The 23,789-nt window shown below is 46.2% G+C and overlaps 1 protein-coding gene across 1 annotated transcript; it reads right to left on the reverse strand.

Moving 5' to 3' along the window:
- Nucleotides 1-1,994: 1,994 nt before the first annotated feature.
- On the reverse strand, nt 1,995-23,197 carry stk17a (serine/threonine kinase 17a). Its single transcript, XM_068709605.1, has 7 exons — nt 22,717-23,197; nt 12,732-12,944; nt 5,932-6,079; nt 5,543-5,669; nt 5,399-5,447; nt 4,512-4,691; nt 1,995-3,656 (listed from the first exon to the last, which is right to left on the reverse strand). Exons 1-7 carry the CDS (start codon nt 22,896-22,898, stop codon nt 3,287-3,289), a joined length of 1,269 nt encoding a protein of 422 aa, XP_068565706.1. The 5' UTR covers nt 22,899-23,197; the 3' UTR covers nt 1,995-3,286.
- Nucleotides 23,198-23,789: the final 592 nt, after the last annotated feature.

Consider the following 23,789-nt stretch of genomic DNA (forward strand, 5'->3'; position numbering starts at 1 on the left):
AGGACGATGGACACAAAACGGAGGACGTTCCTTTTCTTATTAATGCTTATTCTGTTCTGCACAACTATTGTGAAGTTAACACACATAAACTGTAAAGGAACAAAACATGGATTGTTCTCCAGTAGGACAGAGACTTCAGACACCAGCAGAGCTACGAGAGAGAACGACACCGAGGGAACGAGTGAGAGACGAGTGTTCACCACATTTATGGATCATAATCTAGTAAACCATTATGTTTAAGGGTTAATATGAAAGTATATTTGATGTGAGAGAGATAGAGCAAGACCTGCAACGTTGTAACTAAGTCTGAAAAATAAAACATCTAAAACTTTCCATGAAATGTGTCTGTCTGAGTTCATAGAGGAAGATCTTAAGTATCAAACGCGACCTGTCATGATTAAAGACTACTTTATGCTTCTTTGAAGAGTGTCAGACGGTGGAACAGCCTCAGATGTCAGCGGTTCCCTCGCTGCTGTGTAACTAACCAGTAGAGCTGCAGTGTCTCTGCTGAGGGAGGAAACACAGCTTCCTGAAGCACAGAACCAATGAGGAGCGAGCTGAAGGCTTCACCGTGCCAGAAACAGAGACACGGTGACCTCTGGTGGACAACCAATGGTGTTGCATTATGGACTATGTTAGGACAAGGTGTGAAGACACAGAGAGGTTCAGCAGCTTGTTTGGTAAAAGTTACATAACAAGGAGTGTGTATGCTCCTGTTCAGATGAGCGTCTGACATTGGAGGCTGGTTCTCCTACCAACAGTCAACTCTGACCATGAGAGGACAACAGAAATACACTCCCATGATACCAACGTGTGTACTGTGTATCACAGAAGTATATTCTAAAGTGACTATATGTAGCAGTTCTCTTGGATCCAACCAGCGCGGACTGAAATGAATTGGCTGACCAACAAACTAACGTTTCTTCATATTTCTAACAAAATCAATAAATGGAAAAAAATCTATAATCACATTAAATCCTTCATAGAGGCTGTAAACTATATCAATAAGCAGAAAGCATCGATCTATCTATCTTAGATCTATATAGATATAGATATATATATCTATCTATATAGATATAGATATATATCTGTACTGGATCGGTTCGCAGCCGAGTGTGAAGCGGTTGGGATGAGGATCAGCACCTCTAAATCTGAGGCCGTGGTTCTCAGCAGGAAACTCCGGGTAGGGAATGAGTCCTTACCCCAAGTGAAGGAGTTCAAGTACCTCGGGGTCTTGTTTGCAAGTGAGGGAACAATGGAACGTGAGGTTGGCCGGAGAATCGGAGCAGCTGGAGCGGTGTTGCAGTCGCTCTACCGCACCGTTGTGACGAAAAGAGAGCCGAGCCGCGAGGCAAAGCTCTCTATCTACCGGGCGATCTTGGTTCCTACCCTCACCTGTGGTCATGTGGACCGGGTCATGACCCAAAGAATTAGATCGAGGGTACAAGCGGCCAAAATGGGTTTCCTCAAGAGGGTGGCTGGCATCTCCCTTAGAGATAGGGTGAGAAGTTGGGTCATCCGTGAGGGACTCGGAGTAGAGCCGCTGCTCCTTGGTGTGGAAAGGAGCCATTTGAGGTGGTTCAGCATCTGGTGAGGATGCCACTTGGGCGCCTCTCTAGGGAGGTGTTCCAGGCACGACCGGCTGGGAGGAGACCCCCGAGGGAGGCCCGGGACCAGGTGGAGGGACTATATCTCTAAACTGGTCCTGGGAGCGCCTCGGGATCCCCCAGTCAGAGCTGGCTGATGTGGCACCGGGAAAGGGAAGTTTGGGGTCCCCTGCTGGAGCTGTTGCCCCCGAGACCCGATCCCGGATAAGAGGTTGAAGATGAGATGAGATGAGATGACAATCCTCAGTAGCTACTTTAAAATATCTATAATACCTCTAGGATGTATACGTGTGTGTGTGTGTGTGTGTGTGTGTGTGTGTGTGTGTGTGTGTGTGTGTGTGTGTGTGTGTGTGTGTGTGTGATCCCGAATGACAGCAAACTCTCAACACACTTCTGAACTGTTTATTTACAGTACAGGACATTCATGTACACATCTGTTCCCATGGTGACGGAGCTTATTGCTTCATAAACATTAATTTACAGTACAGACCATCTGCATGGGAGGGTCACATGAGCATGGCTCTTTAAACAGTACTGTTAAATAAAAATGATTTGCATCATGTACACAGAATCATAAAACTCAAAGCGATATCTGCGATATTACACAGAACCACAAGAGCTAAAAATCATCAAATACTTTATTCAAGCATGGCACCAAAACAAAATGAGAGGAAATACAAACGGCTGGAATTAGAAGAGCTCCTTGTGTTCATAGAGCAGCACAGACACAAATCAACATTTGGCTTCTGAAATCATAAAAAATAAAAAGGGAGAACTGTGACTCCTTCTTCTGTTTTAAAGGACGACAGATTCACCGACTGCAAACCCCCCCTCAGTCAGCAGTGAGGACCGGGACCGTAACATTAGACTCAGCTGTTCTTACGTTAGTCAGTGACGTCTCTTTTCCCAGCATGCTTTTTGGCCCTTGATCACAACACGAGGGTTCAATGATGAACTGCAGCAGAACCCAGAGCCCGACTGACACCGTGCCACTGAAGGCCTCTACACACCGGGACGTGACAGACAACCATCGCGTCCGTGTTCTACCTGCTCTGTGTCTCCTTCATTCCAGATGTCCTCACTGTTCTGCCTGCGCACACTGAGCCAGCGAGGAACCGAGACGCTCACTGGAGACTGGAAACTGAGGAAGCTCCAGTGATGCGATCGAAAGCTCAGGAAGAAGTGTGTGTGTCTATTGGTGCTTTACTTTTGAGAGGTCACATCCATGGACTCTGCTGGGACCTGAAGTCCTGCACCCTGACACATTTAGAGGCCTGGTCCAGAAGGTCCAGATCCAGAGTCACTCTGTCCCCGTTTGGTTGTTGAACGTTGGATTTACAAACCATCTTATCGTTTAGATTTGGCCAGTTATTGAGAGAGAAAAGACAAATACAAGAGACATACATCTACTGCAGCTGTTTCACAAGGTGGAGTGGGAGGAAGTCAAGCAAAGTGATGCATTATGGGAGAAACATTTGAGTAGGTCGGTATTAAAAAAAAAGCACTTAAAATCCAACTGCTTAAATAAGGATTTGATTACACTCATACTATATATATATATATATATATATATATATTATAATAATAATAATAATAATAATATAGATAGAGGGGAACTTGTATAATCAGAGTTTCTTTTTGTTACCGTGACCACACTAAGGTTTAATCGGGGGGCGGGGTCAGTAGATGAACTCTCCACAGACCTCCTGCAGCGAGCTGAAAGGCTCCTCGAACTTGAAGCGTTTGGAGATGGCCTTCTGCTCGACAGCCAGCGCCTCCTTCTCGGAGGAGGAGGACTGGCGGCACTGACCCAGCGTGTAGGCGGCCATTACTATCAGCTCCTCCTTCACCGGAACCCTCCCCTCATCCTCCTCATCCTCAGCCGTGGTTGTGCCGCCGGGAGGTTCAGGGCTACTGGTGGAGCTGCTGGTGGAGCTGGATGCCTCCTCTTCCTCCACTGGGAGGGTCTCCTCTGCCGTCTGGGGTTCCTGAAGCTCTGAGAACTGAAGCCAGGGGTGTTTGAGACACTGCTCGGCTGTGGCCCGCTCCCTGCGCGCGCACACACACACACACACACACACACACACACACACACACACACACACACACACACACACACACACACACACACACACACACACACACACACACACACACACACACACACGCATGAATACAGCTGGATATCTTACACTCTGCTCTATGTTCTGTGTTGAAGACGTGGTTTAACGGGACATTTCGCGGTCCAGCTGTGAGGACAGTAATGCTGCGGTCACACAACAGCAGGCTACAAGTCATGTTCAGTGGAATCATACGGTTTGTGTTTCCAGTGCTACGTCATCGGTAGGCATGCCCCTCCCCCGGAAACCCAGTTCTAAGCGGAAGCGTCGACGCAGTCCCGAGTTAGCGGCTCTGCCATCGGTTCTTTCTTAGTTCTGCAGCGAGACGTCCTCTCTCTGTCTGTGTCTGTGTCTCCGGCTCAGTACGGCGTGAGACTCGCATCATGATCAGAGAGAAGAAGACATCTGAGAACTCTGGTCCTCTCAAACACAAGAAAACCCTCACGAGTGAGTTTCTCTCAACGTGTGACCGACCAGCAGAACATCAGTCTGTCTGTGGAACGGTAGTGACGTCATACGGAGTTTGACCACAAGGACAGGATCATCAATGAAAGATAAATCGCTCAGCTAATTGTTTTAGCTGTGACAATATTTGAACGATTTTGGAACTTCCTGAATTGCTGCTTAAGAAAGACTATTTGTTTACATACAATAATAATAATAAAGCAATCTCAATAATTCTTCTCCCGGTTTAAAGAAAACCGATAAGGGCTCTAGTACGGGTAGAACCCCCCCCCCCCCTCTGCCCGGCCCCAGGGTGCGGTGGAGTGAGGAGAGCACTGACTGCGGCTGCTTGCGGAGCAGCGTCTGGATGAAGGACAGGGCGCTGTGGTCCAGCTGCTGCAGCTCCTCCTCGCCGTAGCTCACGTTGAGCTGGGAGATGTTGAGGAAGGTCTCCTGCTTGTTCTCGCCCAGGAACGGAGAGATTCCCGTCAGCATCACGTAGGCCAGAACACCGGCGCTCCTGAACACAACATCCACACCGCATGAATGAGATCAGACACACTAAGCGATGCAGCGTTCACCCGTTACAGGCCAAACAAGAACGCACAAAATAGTTACACATTCATAGGAACAAAGTCATATATAATTAAACACGGAAAATCTGTATGTCATACTTTGAGTTACATTTCCCACCCATTTCTTCCACAGTATTTGAGGTTGTTGCTGAAAGGAAAGATGGATATGTCCTAACTGTCCTCATATCCCCTGTGTCTTCATTGGTCATTTTGCTTACTGCGATGTCATTTATTAGTGTCCCTAAATCTGTAGAACCTAAGCTACATGGTGATGTAAGGCAATACAAAAAAGCTTCACATTAAAGTTGATTTATATTCCCAACTGGACCTGAAGGCAGCAGATGAAACACATCCTCATTTAACTGGACTGGTTCTAGCCATGACATGGGTCCACATCTTCAATGGAGTGACATGCATGGTCCCCAGAGGACGGACCCTGCTGTCTTTAGTGATCCCCTGACTCCATGTCTAGTGCCAGCAGGAGGTTGAGAACAAGTACCAACCATTGGATATATATGGTTCACACTCTCAAGGTGAATTGTAGTTTATGGATTATGAGCATCCCATCCCACTGGCTGCAGACTCTTAGTGTCAGTAAACAGGACACAGTGTGTTTTCATACATTTTCACACCACTTATGACCTTCTCTTACCACATATCTGTTGCTGTGCTTATGGGCTCATAATTGAGAATCTCAGGAGCTGGAAAACAAGAACACAAACGCACTCGTTCATCACTCCGGATGGAATCTGTGCAGAAATGAGGGCAGTGTGGCGGTAGAAGGGATGCAACTCACCGACGTACTCCGGAGTCCCCATGATCTCCCGGAGCTCCTGGTGGCTGCTGACCATCCTGGACAGACCAAAGTCCACGATCTTGATGTCCCCCAGAGGAGAGCTGCTGGTCAGCAGGACGTTCTGAGGCTGAGACACACACACACACACACACACACACACACACACACACACACACACCTGTCTCATCTGTGTCCTCATACACTCACTACGTTGTACAGGTCTGTGTAACGCTCCTCTCAGGTCAGGCACTTTATTCCTCATGGATGAAATGTGACACATTGTGTTAATCAACAATCAGTACAGCCCGGTCCTTTACTTATTATGACATCATGTTAGATCATAGAGTAGCGTTATAGAATAGCACTCAGGTGCTTAGTGTTCCACTGACCTTCAGGTCCAGGTGGACTACGTTGTTCTGGTGGAGGAAGGACACGCCCTCCAGGATCTGCCTCATGAGCCTCTTCACGTCCTCCTCGCTGAAGGCCTCGTCTTCCTCGTCTGACACGCACTGGTTGAAGATCTCCCCTCCAGCAGCACTAGACACACACACACACACACACACACAATCAGGAATGTTCACTCTGAAATGATTCAGTGTAAAAGCACTGTAGATCATCAAGGCTTTGCATTCCCTCTGCTTAACCCGAGCAGGGTCAGCCACCTGCAGCATATCCCAGCATGCACCAGGCAAGAGGCAGATAGACAAAACACGTTCGTCAGTGATTGTCGAGTTTGTGACTGTGGGAAGGAAACCCAAACTGCAGTCTGGTGAGGTTGTGGACAAGAAACACACAGATCCATTACGGACCGTATGGCACGCCAGGCCCTGTACGGTGGATCCCACAAGACACCGGTGTGTGTGTGTGTGTGTGTGTGTGTGTGACGAGGAATAGCAGAGCAAGCTGATTCCTTGACTTGAACAGGGCCGGTAGTGTTGACTGAGCGCGCTCTCTCAGGGCTGCGGTTGTAAAGTAAACCTCCGACCTGAGATAAACTCGGATGGATAAACTCAATTAGACTGGCTGCGTGACGGAACAGAAAAAGACAGAAGGGCAGTCAGGAATAGCTGAGGCGTCCCCTCGGGGGGGGGGGGGGGGGGGGGGGGGGGGGACTGAATTAGGCTTCATCTCAGAGGAGCCTGGGGGTGAGCGTGTTTTGGGTTTTTCAAAGTGAGAAGAAAAGGTCTTTAACCCAGCTAGAGAGGATGAAAACACTGGAGGCTGGACCCGATGCATGGTAGCCTCCTTTCTACACACTCATCAAGGAGGAGCGACAGAACCGCCTGAGCTACATGGAACGAGGCAGAAGGGTGTAGCACGGATTAGGGAAGAGCCCATTCCATTGTGGCGCAGATGCAAATCATGTGACAGTCAGGGCATTTGGCTTCGCAAGTGTCCTAGTTACTAAAGTCGGGCCTGTAAAAAAAACGTCTCAAAGCGGTTCGATATGAAGCCAAACATCGGTCCGGCGTACCACACTTGTACCACTAGGTGTCGCACTAGGACCCACTTCCTGTCTCCGTGCGTCCACCGGTAAGCCCGTGTCTAACGTCTCACTGCTGGAGGGCTCACACGTCTGTGAGAGAGACTCAAGCACAGTGGGACAGAACTAAGCCCTCACGGACTCTAGGGTCTGCGAGTGTGGAGGTTGGGATTGGGCCCAATTAACTAACGTACTAATGCCCTGCTAGCAGCTAGGCTAATTCATGCAGTGTAACATGCCAAATGCATTCAGGAGTCGCCCCGTCTTAGAGCCGCTCTGTGAAAATCCTAATATTGTAGATCCAAAAAGGCTTTTTTTTGTTATTATATTTTGAAATGTTTCTGAGACGTGATGTAGAAGATGTTGATGATTCTTCTAAAGCCTCTTGTGACTCACAGAAGTGGTTTGTGTCAGTAGCTCTCTCCTCTGAAGCCGGGTGGAACGGTGTGCTTTGAAGGGAAGACGTTTCTAGAAATGAAATAAAGACTTGCATGCAGGACTTGTGATTGGCCAGTTGCTAACCCAATGAATGAAACCAGTGTTCGCACAGTGCTGTGAGGAAAATATTGATTCAGTTATGAAGAAAAAACCAAGAAAAAAAAAACCCCATGAATGTCAGCTGACCTAAATACTAATAATGCTTCATATCTGACCTGCTTCAGTCATACCAAACAATGCTCTCTCTCTCTCTCTCTCTCTCTCTCTCTCCTCCCCCCCATCATGGCATGAATGGTTTATGTCATGTTGAGCCTTATTCATAGAATATCTCCATCAGTCCTCCATCAGTCCTCCGCCGTCACCCTGTTGCCCCACTGCCCGAAATATCCGTCGGCAAGATAAAAGACGGGCGATGTTGTCAACATGCCTCTGAAGAAAGAATGAACGCATTCTGCTCCATTTCCCCTCTGATACATAGAACATAAACTGTGTGTTCAGATGGTCTGAATGATCTCATCCCTCCATTCTTATGATTCAATTAACTGACTGTATTGAGCTAGGGCTACTTTTGCATTTAATTCAAAAGTTCAAGGTAAAAAAGTCATCAATAAGTCCACTGTAGTTTAAGACTATGAGGAGCATTTGAAAATACAGTTTCAAAAGTAATTTCTCATGAACTGGCAAAGGAATATAGTGCTGAAAAATTGCAGACATTGTTTTAATATATGTATTTAATATTACTCGTGCACAGTCACGTGACTGGTTAAGTCCCTGGCTGGACACGTGACCACATGTGTGACTTGCTAGTCACATGAGTCAATCAAGTTAACGTTAACCAAGCTTGTCTAAACCTAGAAGTTTATTTTGAAAAGACACTACATGTGTAATGAGGCCGGATTGACCTGACCTGGCATTAGAGGAGAACCTAGAGAGTCTTGGGGGCCACTGACACAGAGCCAGTGTCTGAAGCATTCATCTACTCTAGCTCAAAGGACAACATTGAGCTAATTGAGAGGACGTTCTTCAAGTGTCCCACTGACCAGAGACAGAGCACAGACTGTATACATTAACTGGTTAGTTAATGGAAGACTTGCAGTCATTCAGGAAAAAAAAAGCCCAAATATTGGATAAATGAGATAATCCTCCATGTTTTTAAGGAATCACAAGGATTAAGGAAGGGTCGGTCTCACACACACACACACACACACACACACACACACACACACACACACACACACACACACACACACACACACACACACACACACACACACACACCATGTTAAAAGATGCAGCGCTACCGTGAGTTCTGAGTCACAGTATGTTGTTTGCTCCACATGGCTGATTAGTGAGTGAGCAATGTGGCAATTCACATTCATACAAACACAAAACCAAACTGTGGTGTATTTCTGTGTTAGTGTAGCTTGATCTGTGTGTGTCCGTGACCGGAAGCACTATCCTCATTCAGGGGAACAGTTAATTCTGGGATTATCCTTTTTATGAACAATGGCTGGGATTGGGATTATGGGCCGAGGCGGGGGAGGATCGGGCCGACTGGAGCATTTAAAAAGGGGCATTTATGGGATCTCCTTAACAGGACAGATTGCATTGTGTGGCATGTGCTGCTGACAGCACCTAATCCCGTAGTACACTAGGATCCTGTAGAACATCCTGTAGAACAGGGGTCTTCAACGTTTTTCAGGCCAAGGACCCCCAAACTGATAGAGAGTAGCAGGGACCCCCTACTAACTAACTAACTAACTAACTAACTAACTAACTAACTAACTAACTAACTATGTATCGTATAAAATTGTGTTTTATATTAAACTGGGCCTAGTGCCATGTATAAACATACCTCTTTATTGTGCAGTTTTTCTGTAGAAAACTACGATCCCGTAAAACATCCCGTAGAACACTACGATCCCGTAAAACATCCCATAGAACACTACGATCCCGTAAAACATCCCATAGAACACTACGATCCCGTAAAACATCCCGTAGAACACTACGATCCCGTAAAACATCCCGTAGAACACTACAATCCCGTAAAACATCCCATAGAAAACTACGATCCCGTAAAACATCCCGTAGAACACTACGATCCCGTAAAACATCCCGTAGAACACTACGATCCCGTAAAACATCCCATAGAAAACTATGATCCCGTAAAACATCCCGTAGAACACTACGATCCTGTAAAACATCCCATAGAAAACTACAATCCCGTAAAACACTACGATCCCGTAAAACATTCCATAGAAAACTACGATCCCGTAAAACATCCCATAGAACACTACGATCCCGTAAAACATCCCGTAGAACACTACGATCCCGTAAAACATCCCGTAGAAAACTACGATCCCGTAAAACATCCCGTAGAACACTACGATCCCGTAAAACATCCCGTAGAACACTACGATCCCGTAAAACATCCCGTAGAACACTACGATCCCGTAAAACATCCCATAGAAAACTACAATCCCGTAAAACACCCCGTAGAAAACTACGATCCCGTAAAACATTCCGTAGAACACTACGATCCTGTAAAACATCCCGTAGAACACTACGATCCCGTAAAACATCCTGTAGAACACTACGATCTCGTAAAACATCCCGTAGAACACTAGGATCCCGTAAAACATCCCGTAGAACACTACGATCCCGTAAAACATCCCATAGAACACTGCGATCCCGTAAAACATCCCATAGAAAACTACAATCCCGTAAAACATTCCGTAGAACACTACGATCCCGTAAAACAACCCGTAGAACACTACGATCCCGTAAAACATTCCGTAGAACACTACGATCCCGTAAAACACCCCGTAGAACACTACAATCCCGTAAAACATCCCGTAGAACACTACAATCCCGTAAAACATCCCGTAGAACACTACGATCTCGTAAAACATCCCATAGAACACTACGATCCCGTAAAACATCCCGTAGAACACTACGATCCCGTAAAACATCCCGTAGAAAACTACGATCCCGTAAAACATCCCGTAGAACACTACAATCCCGTAAAACATCCCGTAGAACACTACGATCCCGTAAAACATCCCGTAGAACACTACGATCCCGTAAAACATCCCATAGAAAACTACAATCCCGTAAAACACCCCGTAGAAAACTACGATCCCGTAAAACATTCCGTAGAACACTACGATCCTGTAAAACATCCCGTAGAACACTACGATCCCGTAAAACATCCCGTAGAACACTAGGATCTCGTAAAACATCCCGTAGAACACTAGGATCCCGTAAAACATCCCGTAGAACACTACGATCCCGTAAAACATCCCATAGAACACTGCGATCCCGTAAAACATCCCATAGAAAACTACAATCCCGTAAAACATTCCGTAGAACACTACGATCCCGTAAAACATCCCGTAGAACACTACGATCCCGTAAAACATTCCGTAGAACACTACGATCCCGTAAAACACCCCGTAGAACACTACAATCCCGTAAAACATCCCGTAGAACACTACAATCCCGTAAAACATCCCGTAGAACACTACAATCCCGTAAAACATCCCGTAGAACACTACGATCCCGTAAAACATCCCGTAGAACACTACGATCCCGTAAAACATCCCGTAGAACACTGCGATCCCGTAAAACATCCCATAGAACACTACGATCCCGTAAAACATCCCGTAGAACACTACGATCCCGTAAAACATCCCATAGAAAACTACGATCCCGTAAAACATTCCGTAGAACACTACGATCCCGTAAAACATCCCGTAGAACACTACGATCCCGTAAAACATCCCATAGAAAACTACGATCCCGTAAAACATTCCGTAGAACACTACGATCCCGTAAAACATCCCATAGAACACTACGATCCCGTAAAACATCCCATAGAAAACTACGATCCCGTTAAACATCCCGTAGAACACTACGATCCCGTAAAACATCCCGTAGAACACTACGATCCCGTAAAACATCCCGTAGAACACTACGATCCCGTAAAACATCCTGTAGAACACTACGATCCCGTAAAACATCCCATAGAACACTACGATCCTGTAAAACATCCCGTAGAACACTACGATCCCGTAAAACATCCTGTAGAACACTACGATCCCATAAAACATCCTGTAGAACACTACGATCCCATAGAGGATCCTTATTCCGCACTAGGATCCTGGAGAACACTAGGATCCTGGAGAACGCTATGAGATAATAAAATCCTTCCTTTAAGGAACACGGAGAAAGGCATTCAAAGAAAACATCAAATGGGAATTTACAGCGAGCATCCAGAAGCAGCAGCTTCTGTCTGTGACAGTAGAGTGTCCAACATGTCGCTCTGGAGAAGGTCTGGTTACCTGGCATAAGAGTCTCAGTCAGAACACTGGTGGATCATCAGCTGTCTGTGTGCAGAGGTCACTAACGACAGATGACTGCCGATCCACAATGTGTCAATACCCTCTAATCTACCCTCAACACAGACTCTCTGTGTGTGTGTGTGTGTGTGTGTGTGTGTGTGTGTGTGTGTGTGTGTGTGTGTGTTGGGGGTAATGGGAGTCACTATGGTGAGGGACGCAGGCAAAATCCAATATGGCGTGTGGAGGGAGAGACAGGACAGAAAGTGAGAGAGACCTCCTTCATCAGACTGGCATGCCATGAACTGACACACACACACACACACACACACACACACACACACACACACACACACACACACACACACACACACACACACACACACACACACACACACACACACACACACACACACACACAGGGAACCAGGTCAAGCATGGCCCAGGCATTGAGACCAGTGGGATGAGATCAACAACAACTGGTCTGGCTACTGTAGTCAATACCATATGTGTGTGTGTATGCATATGTTTATGTGTGTGTGTGTGTGTGCGCGCATATGTGTGTATGTGTGCATATGTGTGTGTGTGTGTGTGCGTGCGTGCGTGCGTGTGTGTGTGCGTGTGTGTGCAAAGGCGAGGGCACATTGTTGGAATAGCTTGTGTCTGCTGAAGCATTAAAGTTTGGCCTGAAGCTGTGACACAAATGGCCTGTATTGTAAAGAAAACCCTGGAGATGAAGAACATAAAAAACAGCTACGTCCATCACCTCAGCAACAAAACTACAAACCAATAATCTCACACAAAGACACAAGGAACTGTTGGACATGGCTGTGTGAACCAATCAGGACTGCAGCTTTTTACTTGTATTTAGTTACTTGTACTTATTTTTGGAGTTTCCAAATACAACGTGTGCAGGTTGGATACTCACAACTCCAGGACCAGCACCATCTCAGAAGCCATCTCATAGACCTGGTGGAGGTTGACCACGCGAGGGCTGGCTGTGGCCAGCTCCAGCACCGCGATCTCGTGGATGATCTCCATCCGGCAGTCTTGGCCTTTCCGTCTCTTCCTCATGAACTTGGCGGCGTACTCGTGGCCCGAGCATTTCTCCACACACTTTCTGACCACGGCAAACTTACCCCTGGAAGAGAAGAGGACCATCAGTACTGTAAGGCCGTGTTCAGGTCGGGATGGACCTGGGATTCCAGCTGTGCGGTCAACACCATGGCTGGACCTTTACCGTCCTCTGATGGAGCCACCAGAGATTTGTCTTCTCAATCTGGACTCTGGTTGGTCAAATGAGTTCATGTGACCTTAATTATTAGGAAACTAGTTTGATCTGGACTGAAAATCACCCATAAGACGTACAGCGAGTACAGTTTACTAATGGTTTATGCACTCATTTATAAATCCCACAATGCAACGTTCTGTACAACCTCTACACCATGGATGTATAAAGAGAACTGATTTGGTGTCAATCATTTGGTGGATGTTGAGGCACAGTTTCTCTTCTCTCTCTCTCCACTGCTGCCTGGCCTGACCCACTTTTAGTTCTGGCTGGAAGGCGTTCTCGTGCGAGGACCCTGGCGCTGAGCGTGCACATGCGCCTGCTGCCCAGGGGAAATCCTCTGAAATGTAGCCGGTGATTGCGATGACAAGCCCACATTGTGACTTCCCCCTCTGGCAGCCGTTGGCAGCCAGCGCTCCAATAATCAGCAGCAGCCTGGCTGAACCTCACCAATCCACAGCCAAGACTCACCAAAAACTGCTTTCCCTATACTTTTAAAGAGGCTCCTGGGATTAATTGTGTGACCCACTGCAAATAGAAAAATGTATGTCTTCAAAAGTAACTTCATTTCACCAGATGCAGAAAGAGCAGATTTAAGAAATAGAAAAGGTAGACGTCAGGTTTGGATACTTTTCTTGGTCTAAGAGGCATCAAAAGAGAAATAGTGCGACGTTCCGACAAATGTTAGGCGTATAATGATCCAGGGAGTTTAATGTAGAGCAGCCCGTCTGCTGGATACAAAGTCATTCCTCCATTGTGATTGGATGTTTGCCGTCTGCTCCTGCCGACCACCGGCCCAAATCATTCACGATACAACGCTGATATTAAGCTCAACCGATCCTCTACGGACATATCTGACCCGTTCACATTCAGTACGCGTTTTAATCTAACCCTGTAAATACAGCGCTACAGGAAGGAGTCCTAACTTCAGCATTACGGGACTTTGACTCTCCTCGTCTCAAAGTCACAGCTTATTTTAAGAACTTTTTGGGTTGGATGCCTGACATGAGGTCCAAGTCTTAAAACATTGTAAAGTTTTGGCCTCCCACATAAAACATGTCAGTAAATATCTCACTCATGACTTCTGAAGCTTGTACGCGTCTCAGACAATCCCCTGGAACAGACGCTCTTCATAAAGCCAGGGCTGTTTACAGTGCGGCCTCGAATATTAATTTAATGCTGCGCAACATAAAACATAACGCGTGTGTGAATGAGAACACTCTTATAATGGCAGTGGAGACAGACAGAGACAGCTAAACAGTGCATTATTATTCATATTTTAATAAAACCATGTGAACATACAGTGGTGGAGGAACACTAAAGTAAAAGTAGATAAATACTACAGTGTAAAAATACCAGCAGCATTCAAAATATTATTAAGCAAAAGTACCAAAGTATTAGCATCAAAGTATACTTAAAGTACCAAAGGTATAATAATTATATTACATAATTATTATAATATAGTACAACAGTTTACATTTTTCAATACCAAGAGGTGTACTTTAATGTAAACAAGGTGCCAGAGGGCATTAAGAAGCATCCAAATATCACTAAATAAACATGATGAATCATATTTTACCCCCAGCTACTGGAGCGGTGAGAACATTAGTAATTAAGTATTAGTATTAACGGCCTGATATTCTCATTTTGAGAATCATTCACATCATCCATGCTAAGAGCAGGAAGAGAAGCCAGGATGACTAGGACCGTGTGGGTCCAGTAGGACCATGTGGATCCAGTAGGACCGCGTGGGTCCACTAGGACCGCGTGGGTCGAGTAGGACCGTGTGGGTCCACTAGGACTGCGTGGGTCGAGTAGGACCGTGTGGGTCCACTAGGACTGCGTGGGTCCAGTAGGACCGCGCGGTTCCATTAGGACCGCGTGGGTCCACTAGGATCGCGTGGGTCCACTAGGACCGTGTGGGTCCAGTAGGACCGTGTGGTTCCATTAGGACCGTGTGGTTCCATTAGGACTGCGTGGGTCCATTAGGACCGCGTGGGTCCATTAGGACCGTGTGGTTCCATTAGGACTGCGTGGGTCCACTAGGACCGCGTGGTTCCAGTAGGACCGTGTGGTTCCAGTAGGACCGTGTGGGTCCAGTAGGACTGCGTGGGTCCATTAGGACCGTGTGGTTCCATTAGGACTGCGTGGGTCCAGTGTGGGTCCACTAGGACTGCGTGGGTCCAGTAGGACCGTGTGGGTCCATTAGGACTGCGTGGTTCCAGTAGGACCGTGTGGGTCCATTAGGACCGTGTGGTTCCATTAGGACTGCGTGGGTCCAGTGTGGGTCCACTAGGACTGCGTGGGTCCAGTAGGACCGTGTGGGTCCATTAGGACAGCGTGGGTCTGGAGCATGATGAGCAGCTGTGGCCTGGAGCTCTGGAGCTCTGGAGCGACTGCTTCATCCTCAGCTGGTCTCATGTGACGGTCATGGGGCTGCTGCAGCTCAGAGCTACACATTCAAACGTTGAGAAGGTTTCTAATCAGAGCGCATTTCTCCATGTGCAAAATCTATTTGAATAAGTGCAATGCAACGACTATATACCGTCTCTGAACTAGACCAGGGTGGAGAGAAGAATGGTGCTAAGAAACCTTCTTGATATCTTGATTGTTTTTGACACAGTGACCCGGCCTGTACCTCGTGGTGATTTAGAATTATTTGCACAGAGTAGAACTATATCATACCATAATATGAAAGAATTCAGAATATCTTCCTCATTTGCCTCGTCAGTCCAATCAGATCAAGAGAAGGTTTCTGGATTTCAGACAGCAGATCAAGTTCCATGACTTAGCTTTTCTGGAATGTACCTTTTAGAATGTAGCGACGTTCAATGAATGATGGTGACAGTGGAGAGGACCTCTCACACTGACTGGTGATTAGAATGAGAAAGAGAGATGGCTGCAGGCCTGTATCGGATCTGCATCGTACGCACATGCAACACACCGACTGCATTACAACATAACCCCTTGTAAATTGATTTTTCCATTCAACATTTCCCCACAAATCAATGTGTCTGCTGATGAGCGGGGACAGCCTGTAGAACTTTTATTGGAGCCCGTCTGATCCGTCGCGCTGAGGCGGCTGGAGCGCTCTTTCTTTCACATGTCCCTTTAACGGGTTTTAATGTTTCACTTGTGACATTTCAGCATCCTTCTCCAGGTCACGTGGGCTCAAAGACCCCTGACAGCGGTGTGTGTGTGTGTGTGTGTGTGTGTGTGTGTGTGTGTGTGTGTGTGTGTGTGTGTGTGTGTGTGTGTGTGTGTGGCCATGTTTGCTTTGGGGGGTCTGGGCCTGCTCTTTAGAAACCATACTGAGCCACCACAGCCTGTTCTAAAGCAGCCTCAGCACATTTCCAAAGCCAGCCGCCCCATTCACAGACTACACCCTGAAAGAGGGGTGTGTGTGTGTGTGTGTGTGTGTGTGTGTGTGTGTGTGTGTGTGTGTGTGTGTGTGTGTGTGTGTGTGTGTGTGTGTGTGTGTTTTAACTGCCTCACACAAACACACGTCTCCTGTCTGTACTCCGATCCCGAATGACAGCAAACTCTCAACACACTTCTGAACTGTTTATTTACAGTACGGGACATTCATGTACACATCTGTTCCCATGGTGACGGAGCTCATGAGAAGCGCTTTAATGGATGCGGTGGTTGCCCCGGCCAGAGGCCAAGCCTTACAGTGCTCTGTGTGCGCATTACGTGTAAATGTAGAGAGCTGCTGCAGGTCGCACCAGCTGCTCAACATCAAAGAGAAGATTTATGCGTCGACCATTTCATCGCCACTACTGCTGCTTTAAAACTGAAAATGTTTGTATTGGTCGTGGACATCGTTGCACAGGTCCAAACCCTGTCCTGTCAGGCTTCGTGCTGTTCCCATAAGGAGAGACACCTGCAGCCGCCTTGATCCCAGGGGCGAGTGCTGCACTTGTTTTGTGCAACGGAATAATGAAGTTGTTCCTCGTCTTCATCTTTGACGGACAATCCGAGTGTCCCCTGCTCTAGAAATGTGTTTCCAACCAGCCGTCAGTGGTCTCGCTGAAACGGACCACGGGCTCTGTGGCGGGCCGCCAGCCGGCCGCGGACGCATTTAATGAAATAAAGATTTCAAGCGGCACGGGGCCAAACGCTCCCACTGGACGTCAACAGATTCTGATAGTGGGCATCCTCCCGTCGTCACATCTGTCACCGAGGTCAGAGACGAGGACACGCACTGCAGGAAGCCAACGGAGACGCAGCAATGAGAGGACACCGTGTCCTCGCTCCCTGGTGGCATGACGCTAATTTAGTCAATTATGGTCCATTTAGAGTCAAATAGACTACGCCCACTTCTTATATACAGTCTATGGTCTTCACAGTCTACAGTTAACAACAGGCAAAATATACAGTGAAAGACTAAACCGCCACTCAAGGAGATGGTGTTTGAGACACAGCTGGATGACATCAGTATTTCTAATGTAACTCTGACAGGACCAGAACAGGGCGGTCTATTCATATCATATGAATATCGTGACACGAGACTAGATATCGTCTTAGATGTTGGATACCGTAATATCCTAATGTGGCATAAGTGTTACTGGTTTTATAGGCTGAATTACAGTAAAATGATGTCATTTTACCAGACTGTTCTAGCTGTTCTCAAAAGTATCTTTGAGTATATATTATATCATCACAATATTGAGGTAGTTGGTCAAACAGTTGGACTGTGGAACTTGACAACGTTTCGATATATTTAACACAGATTATGATGATTATGACGATGACACAGCGGCCGTGGCAGCAGGTCCTTCTACCTCACCAATGGGGGTGGAACCCATTTATTGAATAAACAAACAATATGAGGCTCTCCTTTCTGAATATCAAGACACTCGCCACGTAGAATCACTCATCATTCTCATCTTCCATTACTGCAGGGATTTTGCTTTTCATTGTATAGAGTTCATTTGAGCTTTACCTCAAACCTGAAATGGAATTAGCACATTTAGCCCAGAAAAAGCACTGCCATGTTGTCCTGGGGTCAATCACTAAGGAGCTGTGGCAGCAGCACCATCTGGGCCAAGAAGAGAGCGGCCATGTCTGTCACTAAGACCCTCATGGAAAAAGCTTTGGGTCTTAACCAGATGGAATTCACTGACTTCTCCATTGTGGTAGTCTCTAAAGGAGCTTGGCTGAGGGCCATCTGGGACTCCCAGTGCAGAGAGCTATTGGAGGGTATTACCTTAAACCCCCCTCCCCCCCCCCCCCCCCCTCCCCCCGCCTACTTCAAGACTACGTCAACTCCTAAATGTGAAAAGTATCCAGCTAGCGGGGGTCAAACAGCAACCGCTTTAAAGCGCCCACATTCTCATCCTTTTTAGTTCATTGACAGAAAAACAGTCGTCAAATCCTTTAACAGTCAATCATTCCATGTCCCAACCAGATGAGGGACAGAACTTCATATCGACTGTCCAGCTGTCCTAACTGGCTTCAACTCAACACAGACTCAGCTGGGTTAAACACGTGTCCAGCGGACACTTATCAAACTGACTAACCAGCGTTTCAACCTGTCCCCAGCACATGGACATGGACAGTGACGTGAGGCTCTGACTCTACAGGAGTCAGATGTACAAACATATGAACCCAATAGAGAAGCTTCAATCACCATTCAACTGGCAGCTTGACCATTGACTACTGGTTGTTCTTCATATCAGCATTCTTTACACACACACACACACACACACACACACATTAAGGTACATGTCTGATTCCACAGCGTTTCAGAAGAGGAGCGATTGCGACCGCCACCCGTGAACATCGTGAGATTCCGTGATAATCTGCGTAACAACCAGGATGTATAAAGAGAAGAACAAACACATAACAGGTTACTTTACCCGTCCCACGGTGAACTGCTGTTGATTTGGTCATATTTCACTGTTTGTTTTTTTTGACATTTTTAAGCTTGAATATAGAATCTTACATTCTTGTGGTCAAAGCAAAATAGAAGAAGAAGAAGAAGAGAAGTGTAGAAGAAGAAGAGAAGTGTAGAAGAAGAGCAACGACAGAACAAGAACAGTGAACAGTGTGAGGAGAGGAACAGCTGGTCTCTTCTCACCTCACTGTCTCTGTTTGAACAGGACATGACATCATTCAGAGATTCTGATTATAAAAATGATTGGAATCATACAGAAATGACATTTATAGCACAGATCAGTAGAGAAATATTCATATTTATTTCAGCATTATTTGTTTTTGTACTTGTCATGATGACACTGACCCCACCTCCCTGGTCATGGAGCCGTCTTCACTCCAGGCCTCTGCTCCAATACGGAGCAGGAACCCTGCTGTAAGCGCCGCTGTAGACGGGCTGTTAGAATGGAAGGCTGTCCAGCAAGATGGACATTCAAAACCCATACGAACTAAACAATGTCCAACGCATTTAGTGGTTCTTCTTCCAGTCGAAGAGAAGGCGTCTCGTCTTTACTGCTCAGAGGAAGTGATGTCATGTCAACAAACTGAGGTCTGTCCGGATGTTGAACGTGGCCCTCACCGAGTGGGTTCAGTCCACACACACACACACACACACACACACACACACACACACACACAACGCCGCCGCGACGGCCAGAATGTTCTGCCCGCTGGTTTCAGGATCCTGCTCCAGTTTTCAGCCCAAAGGCCCGATGTGAGCAGACCCACCACAGACCTGGGCACATTACATCCAGCTACACTGATAGAATCCAAAGAATGAATGAGTTATGCATCTACTTTCATAGGATTTGTAGTGCAGGAGAAAACAACAAACCGAGGGGGGGGGCAGTGCATCGGCAGACACGAGCCAGTTTAAGGCCGAGGCTTTAATCTGAATGAATGAATGAATGAATGGAATTCCAGCGCCGAGTTCAAGGCTCAACCGAGAGTCAGCCGGGAGTAAACAACAAGTGGTGTGGCCCCTTCATCTGTTATTCCACTGATCAGAGCCTCACAACGCACCAATAGGAAGCCGGCATTCTCTACACGGCCACAGAACTACACATCATGGAGAAACGTCCCATGAGACACACTGACAAACTCCTGTTAGGCTCATAGCAACCAATGGAACGGCAGCCACTCTATTCTAGTGTTCATTCATTCATTCATTCATTCATTCATCAGCCATTAAATATCAATCAATGATTTAAACCAGAACCAGACAACTGGACTCAAGTGAAGGGTGGGTGCTGTTTAGATGTTCCTCCTTCTGACGTTTTAAAGAGTCAAACCATCAACAGCACTCTCAGACACGATCAACCACAGATGCTTCCAGAACTGGCCATCTATGCAGCCTGAGTCCGGACATCACCAGAGAGAAATAAACCCCGATTATGAAATGATAAATATTATGTAAGAGGGAGAAGGAGAGCCCGTGTTATCCAAGGTGACCGTGGTTCACATGAACGCCTGTCAGCTGACCTGCTCCCTGCGATCACACTGGTTTAGATTAATGTAACCTTTCATGTTGTTCTGTGGGAGCTAATCTCAGTCACAATGTCAGCGCGCACACACACACACACACACACACACACACACACACACACACACACACACACACACACACACACACACACACACACACACACACACACACACACACACACACACACACACACACACACACACACACACACACACACACGATGGAGGGCATTTCCTCTACTCGTTACCTTTGAAGAAACCCTGTGAAACATGAGCAAAGAGTCCGGCTCCCTGCTATCACACTATGGGCTGGATTTTTCACTTTACAAGTGTCAGAGACAAATCTGCTCAAGTGTTCTTCTGACAATAGGTTTATTCATAAAGTTGTGTTCAATGACACAACGGGAAAACGATCACAAAATGATAACGCCATAAACAGCTGAACATCAAAGTAATATCCCATCGTACTGATCGGGCTTTTCAAGCAACACGAAAGTCGCCACATCGGCGTTTAGTGCAATGACATTTGAATGCCTTTCAGAATTTAAAAGTACTATTCAGCAACCCGAATGCTAAAGAGGGGCCACTGAGCGGGTCAGAGATGTGGGGGGGGATTGTAGACCGTCTGTTCTATCAATGAGTAGCATGTTGTGTAGCATGTTGTAGATTAGCTACTAGCTACAGGGCGATTTGTGCTAGCAGAATCCACGAGGGTTACGAATGTCTGCAAGTGATGTTAGGGACACAAAGAGGAAGGCTGGAGAAGAGAAGAACGCTACGCTAACAAAAAGCTATGGAAGAATCTCAACCCGGCATCTTTCAGCAGAACCACAGTGGTGGAAAATAAGTGTTTGACAGCAGAGTGCTGCTCGCTACTTTTAATCGATTTAGAACAGCCTCGGGCTCCACTGTTCTCATCATCACTATTTGGTTCCAGTCGTACGGCCGACAGCGGCTTTAGTCCCGCCCACGGCACCGATTGGCTGACTGTTGGTACCCCTGTGGCGTTCATTGGCTCGCACACTTTTTAACAGAACATGCCGTTTCATGTCCCAATAACAGATGAATCAATGGAGTGGTTCTATGGCTTTAGTGGCCTACCAGCTGTGCTCAAAGTAAACAACAACAACAACAACAACAACAACAACAACAACAACTTCATGCACTGGTTATTGTTGAGAATCAGAATCATTTTGCTTCCAAAACATTTCGTCTGTTTGCGTCTCTAGATTTCTCCTATATTCACCAAAAGTTACTATTAACTAATGCCTCATTTGCACATACCTACATACATACATACATACATACATACATACATACATACATACATATATATATAGTAACATTATAAGTAACATTTCATAAAAGTTGTAATTTGCAAAATAATTGTCTTGTCAGTAATGGTGAAGTTCTAGTATCTCTCTCTCTCTCTCTCTCTCTCTCTCTCTCTCTCTCTCTATCTATATATATATATATGAGTTATATATTTGACCCTACTCACCTGTAGTGTCTTCATAATGTCTGTCATTTCACTAAAGCTCTCTTTAAAGGCCGTTTCCTCTGAATTCTCAGTTTGTTCTCAGACTCTGATCTTCAGTCGCTCTTACATTCACCAAACTCCACACCTTCATTCCTCTCTGTGTTCTGAAGGGTTCTACAGAGAGGTTTGTTCATTTATTATTCAGAGCCTCATTTATACAACATTTTATTAATAAAAACATGGAGAGAAAACGCATTTCTTCTGGCTGTTGACAGTATTGTGTGATTTACTGAGTGATACAATGAGATATCCAAAACCCCCTCTGTACAAACCTTTGACTATAATATGTGAACATGAATCACTGTTCACATTTCTGTTCTGGAAATGTATATGCAAATGAGCACATATTTAAAAAATATTGTTTATCTACTTTGCATATCTAATCACACTTTTTCAACTTGAATGACAAAAGAAAAAATCTTAAACAATCAACTTGTGAAATGTATTCACGTTAATATCGAAGGTCAGCGTCTCCGAAGAGCTCAATGATCTACATTATGTGGCAACAATTTGTACAACAAATAATGAGGCATAAAGGCGCAGGAGTTCATAACATGGCGGTGTCATGTTCTACCAAAATAAAATCACAATTACCAATTTCATATGACTTTTAGCTAAATGCTATGACGTGATTTGAACCATTTGAGCAGTCGGTCCTACCTTCCGAGCTCTTTGCCGGGGATGATGGTGTAGTGGTCGCTGAAAGGCTCGCTGCTGATGCTGGTCTGGATCTCGGACAACAAGCCGCTGACGCCGCGGCCACGGCTCGGTTCCGCTGCCGGACTGTGTTGGAGGACGGTCCGGCTCCTCGAGTCCCCGGCGCGTGGACTTTCGGGGATCATGGCGTCGTTTTAACGTCAGTTAGTTAGTTAGTTAACGTTAGTTAGTTGTCAAACGTCCAGGACAAAAGTTGAACAAGCAGCTGCGCACTAACGCAGGGACACGAACGACCGAACGAGCGACAACTTTAAAACAACATTCGCGCGACAGAAACGCGTCACTGTATGGCGGTAAGACACTTCAAAGCTTCCGCATAGTTCACCTGTCTATGTAAGACCGTCACTGACGAGCTCATTTTGATGTGGTCCGGTCTGCTGTCGGCTGCTCGGTAGTCAGCGGTCCTCTGCGCGCGCCTCACTGACACACCGCACCGGCGCTGCGCGTTCGATAATTATGAGAGCTCGTGCTGATTGACGGACGGGCTGACCAATGGGGTGGAGCGATGGTGGAGCGATGGTGGAGCGATGGTGCTCTCTGCTGCGTTCATGTGGAAACGGGATGAGCACTGCGACTTCAACATCATGGAGCAATATTTAATAAGGGTGGAATTATGAAATAGTAAATCACATGAATTAATTGTGTACAACTGCAATTAACAAATAGATATTGCTTTAATTATTTAAGAAATTCTTAAAACAACTCATCGTGATGAGATTCAAAACGACCACAGACATACAGAACAATACAAAGACATTAAAAGCGAACACAAACAGATGCAAAACAATATAAATAATTGTGAAATGACCACAGTGAGATGCAAAATAAAACGCGAGATGTAAAACGACCACTACCAGGTCCATACAAAGATGTTCAAAGCGAACACAAACAGATGAAACACGATCTAAAGAGATGTAAAATGACCACAAACACTGACAAAACGACCACAAAAAGAGAAGCAAAACGACCAGAAATATATGCAAAACTACAACAAATGACATAAAGAGATCCGCAAA

Source organism: Cebidichthys violaceus, unplaced genomic scaffold (genome assembly GCF_023349555.1).
Source record: "Cebidichthys violaceus isolate CVI_PGR_0920_01 unplaced genomic scaffold, fCebVio1.0.p SCAF_15, whole genome shotgun sequence".
Lineage (NCBI taxonomy): Eukaryota > Metazoa > Chordata > Actinopteri > Perciformes > Stichaeidae > Cebidichthys > Cebidichthys violaceus.

What these genes read in the sequence shown, in the direction of transcription:
- stk17a (XM_068709605.1), bottom strand. Translation starts at nt 22,898, where the DNA reads ATGATCCCCGAAAGTCCACGCGCCGGGGACTCGAGGAGCCGGACCGTC. An exon ending in TAGTCCACCTGGACCTGAAG is followed by an intron (nt 5,670 to 5,931) that starts GTCAGTGGAACA and finishes TGTGTGTCTCAG; the next exon opens with CCTCAGAACGTCCTGCTGAC. An exon ending in CTGCTCCGCAAGCAGCCGCA is followed by an intron (nt 3,657 to 4,511) that starts GTCAGTGCTCTC and finishes GTGCGCGCGCAG; the next exon opens with GGAGCGGGCCACAGCCGAGC.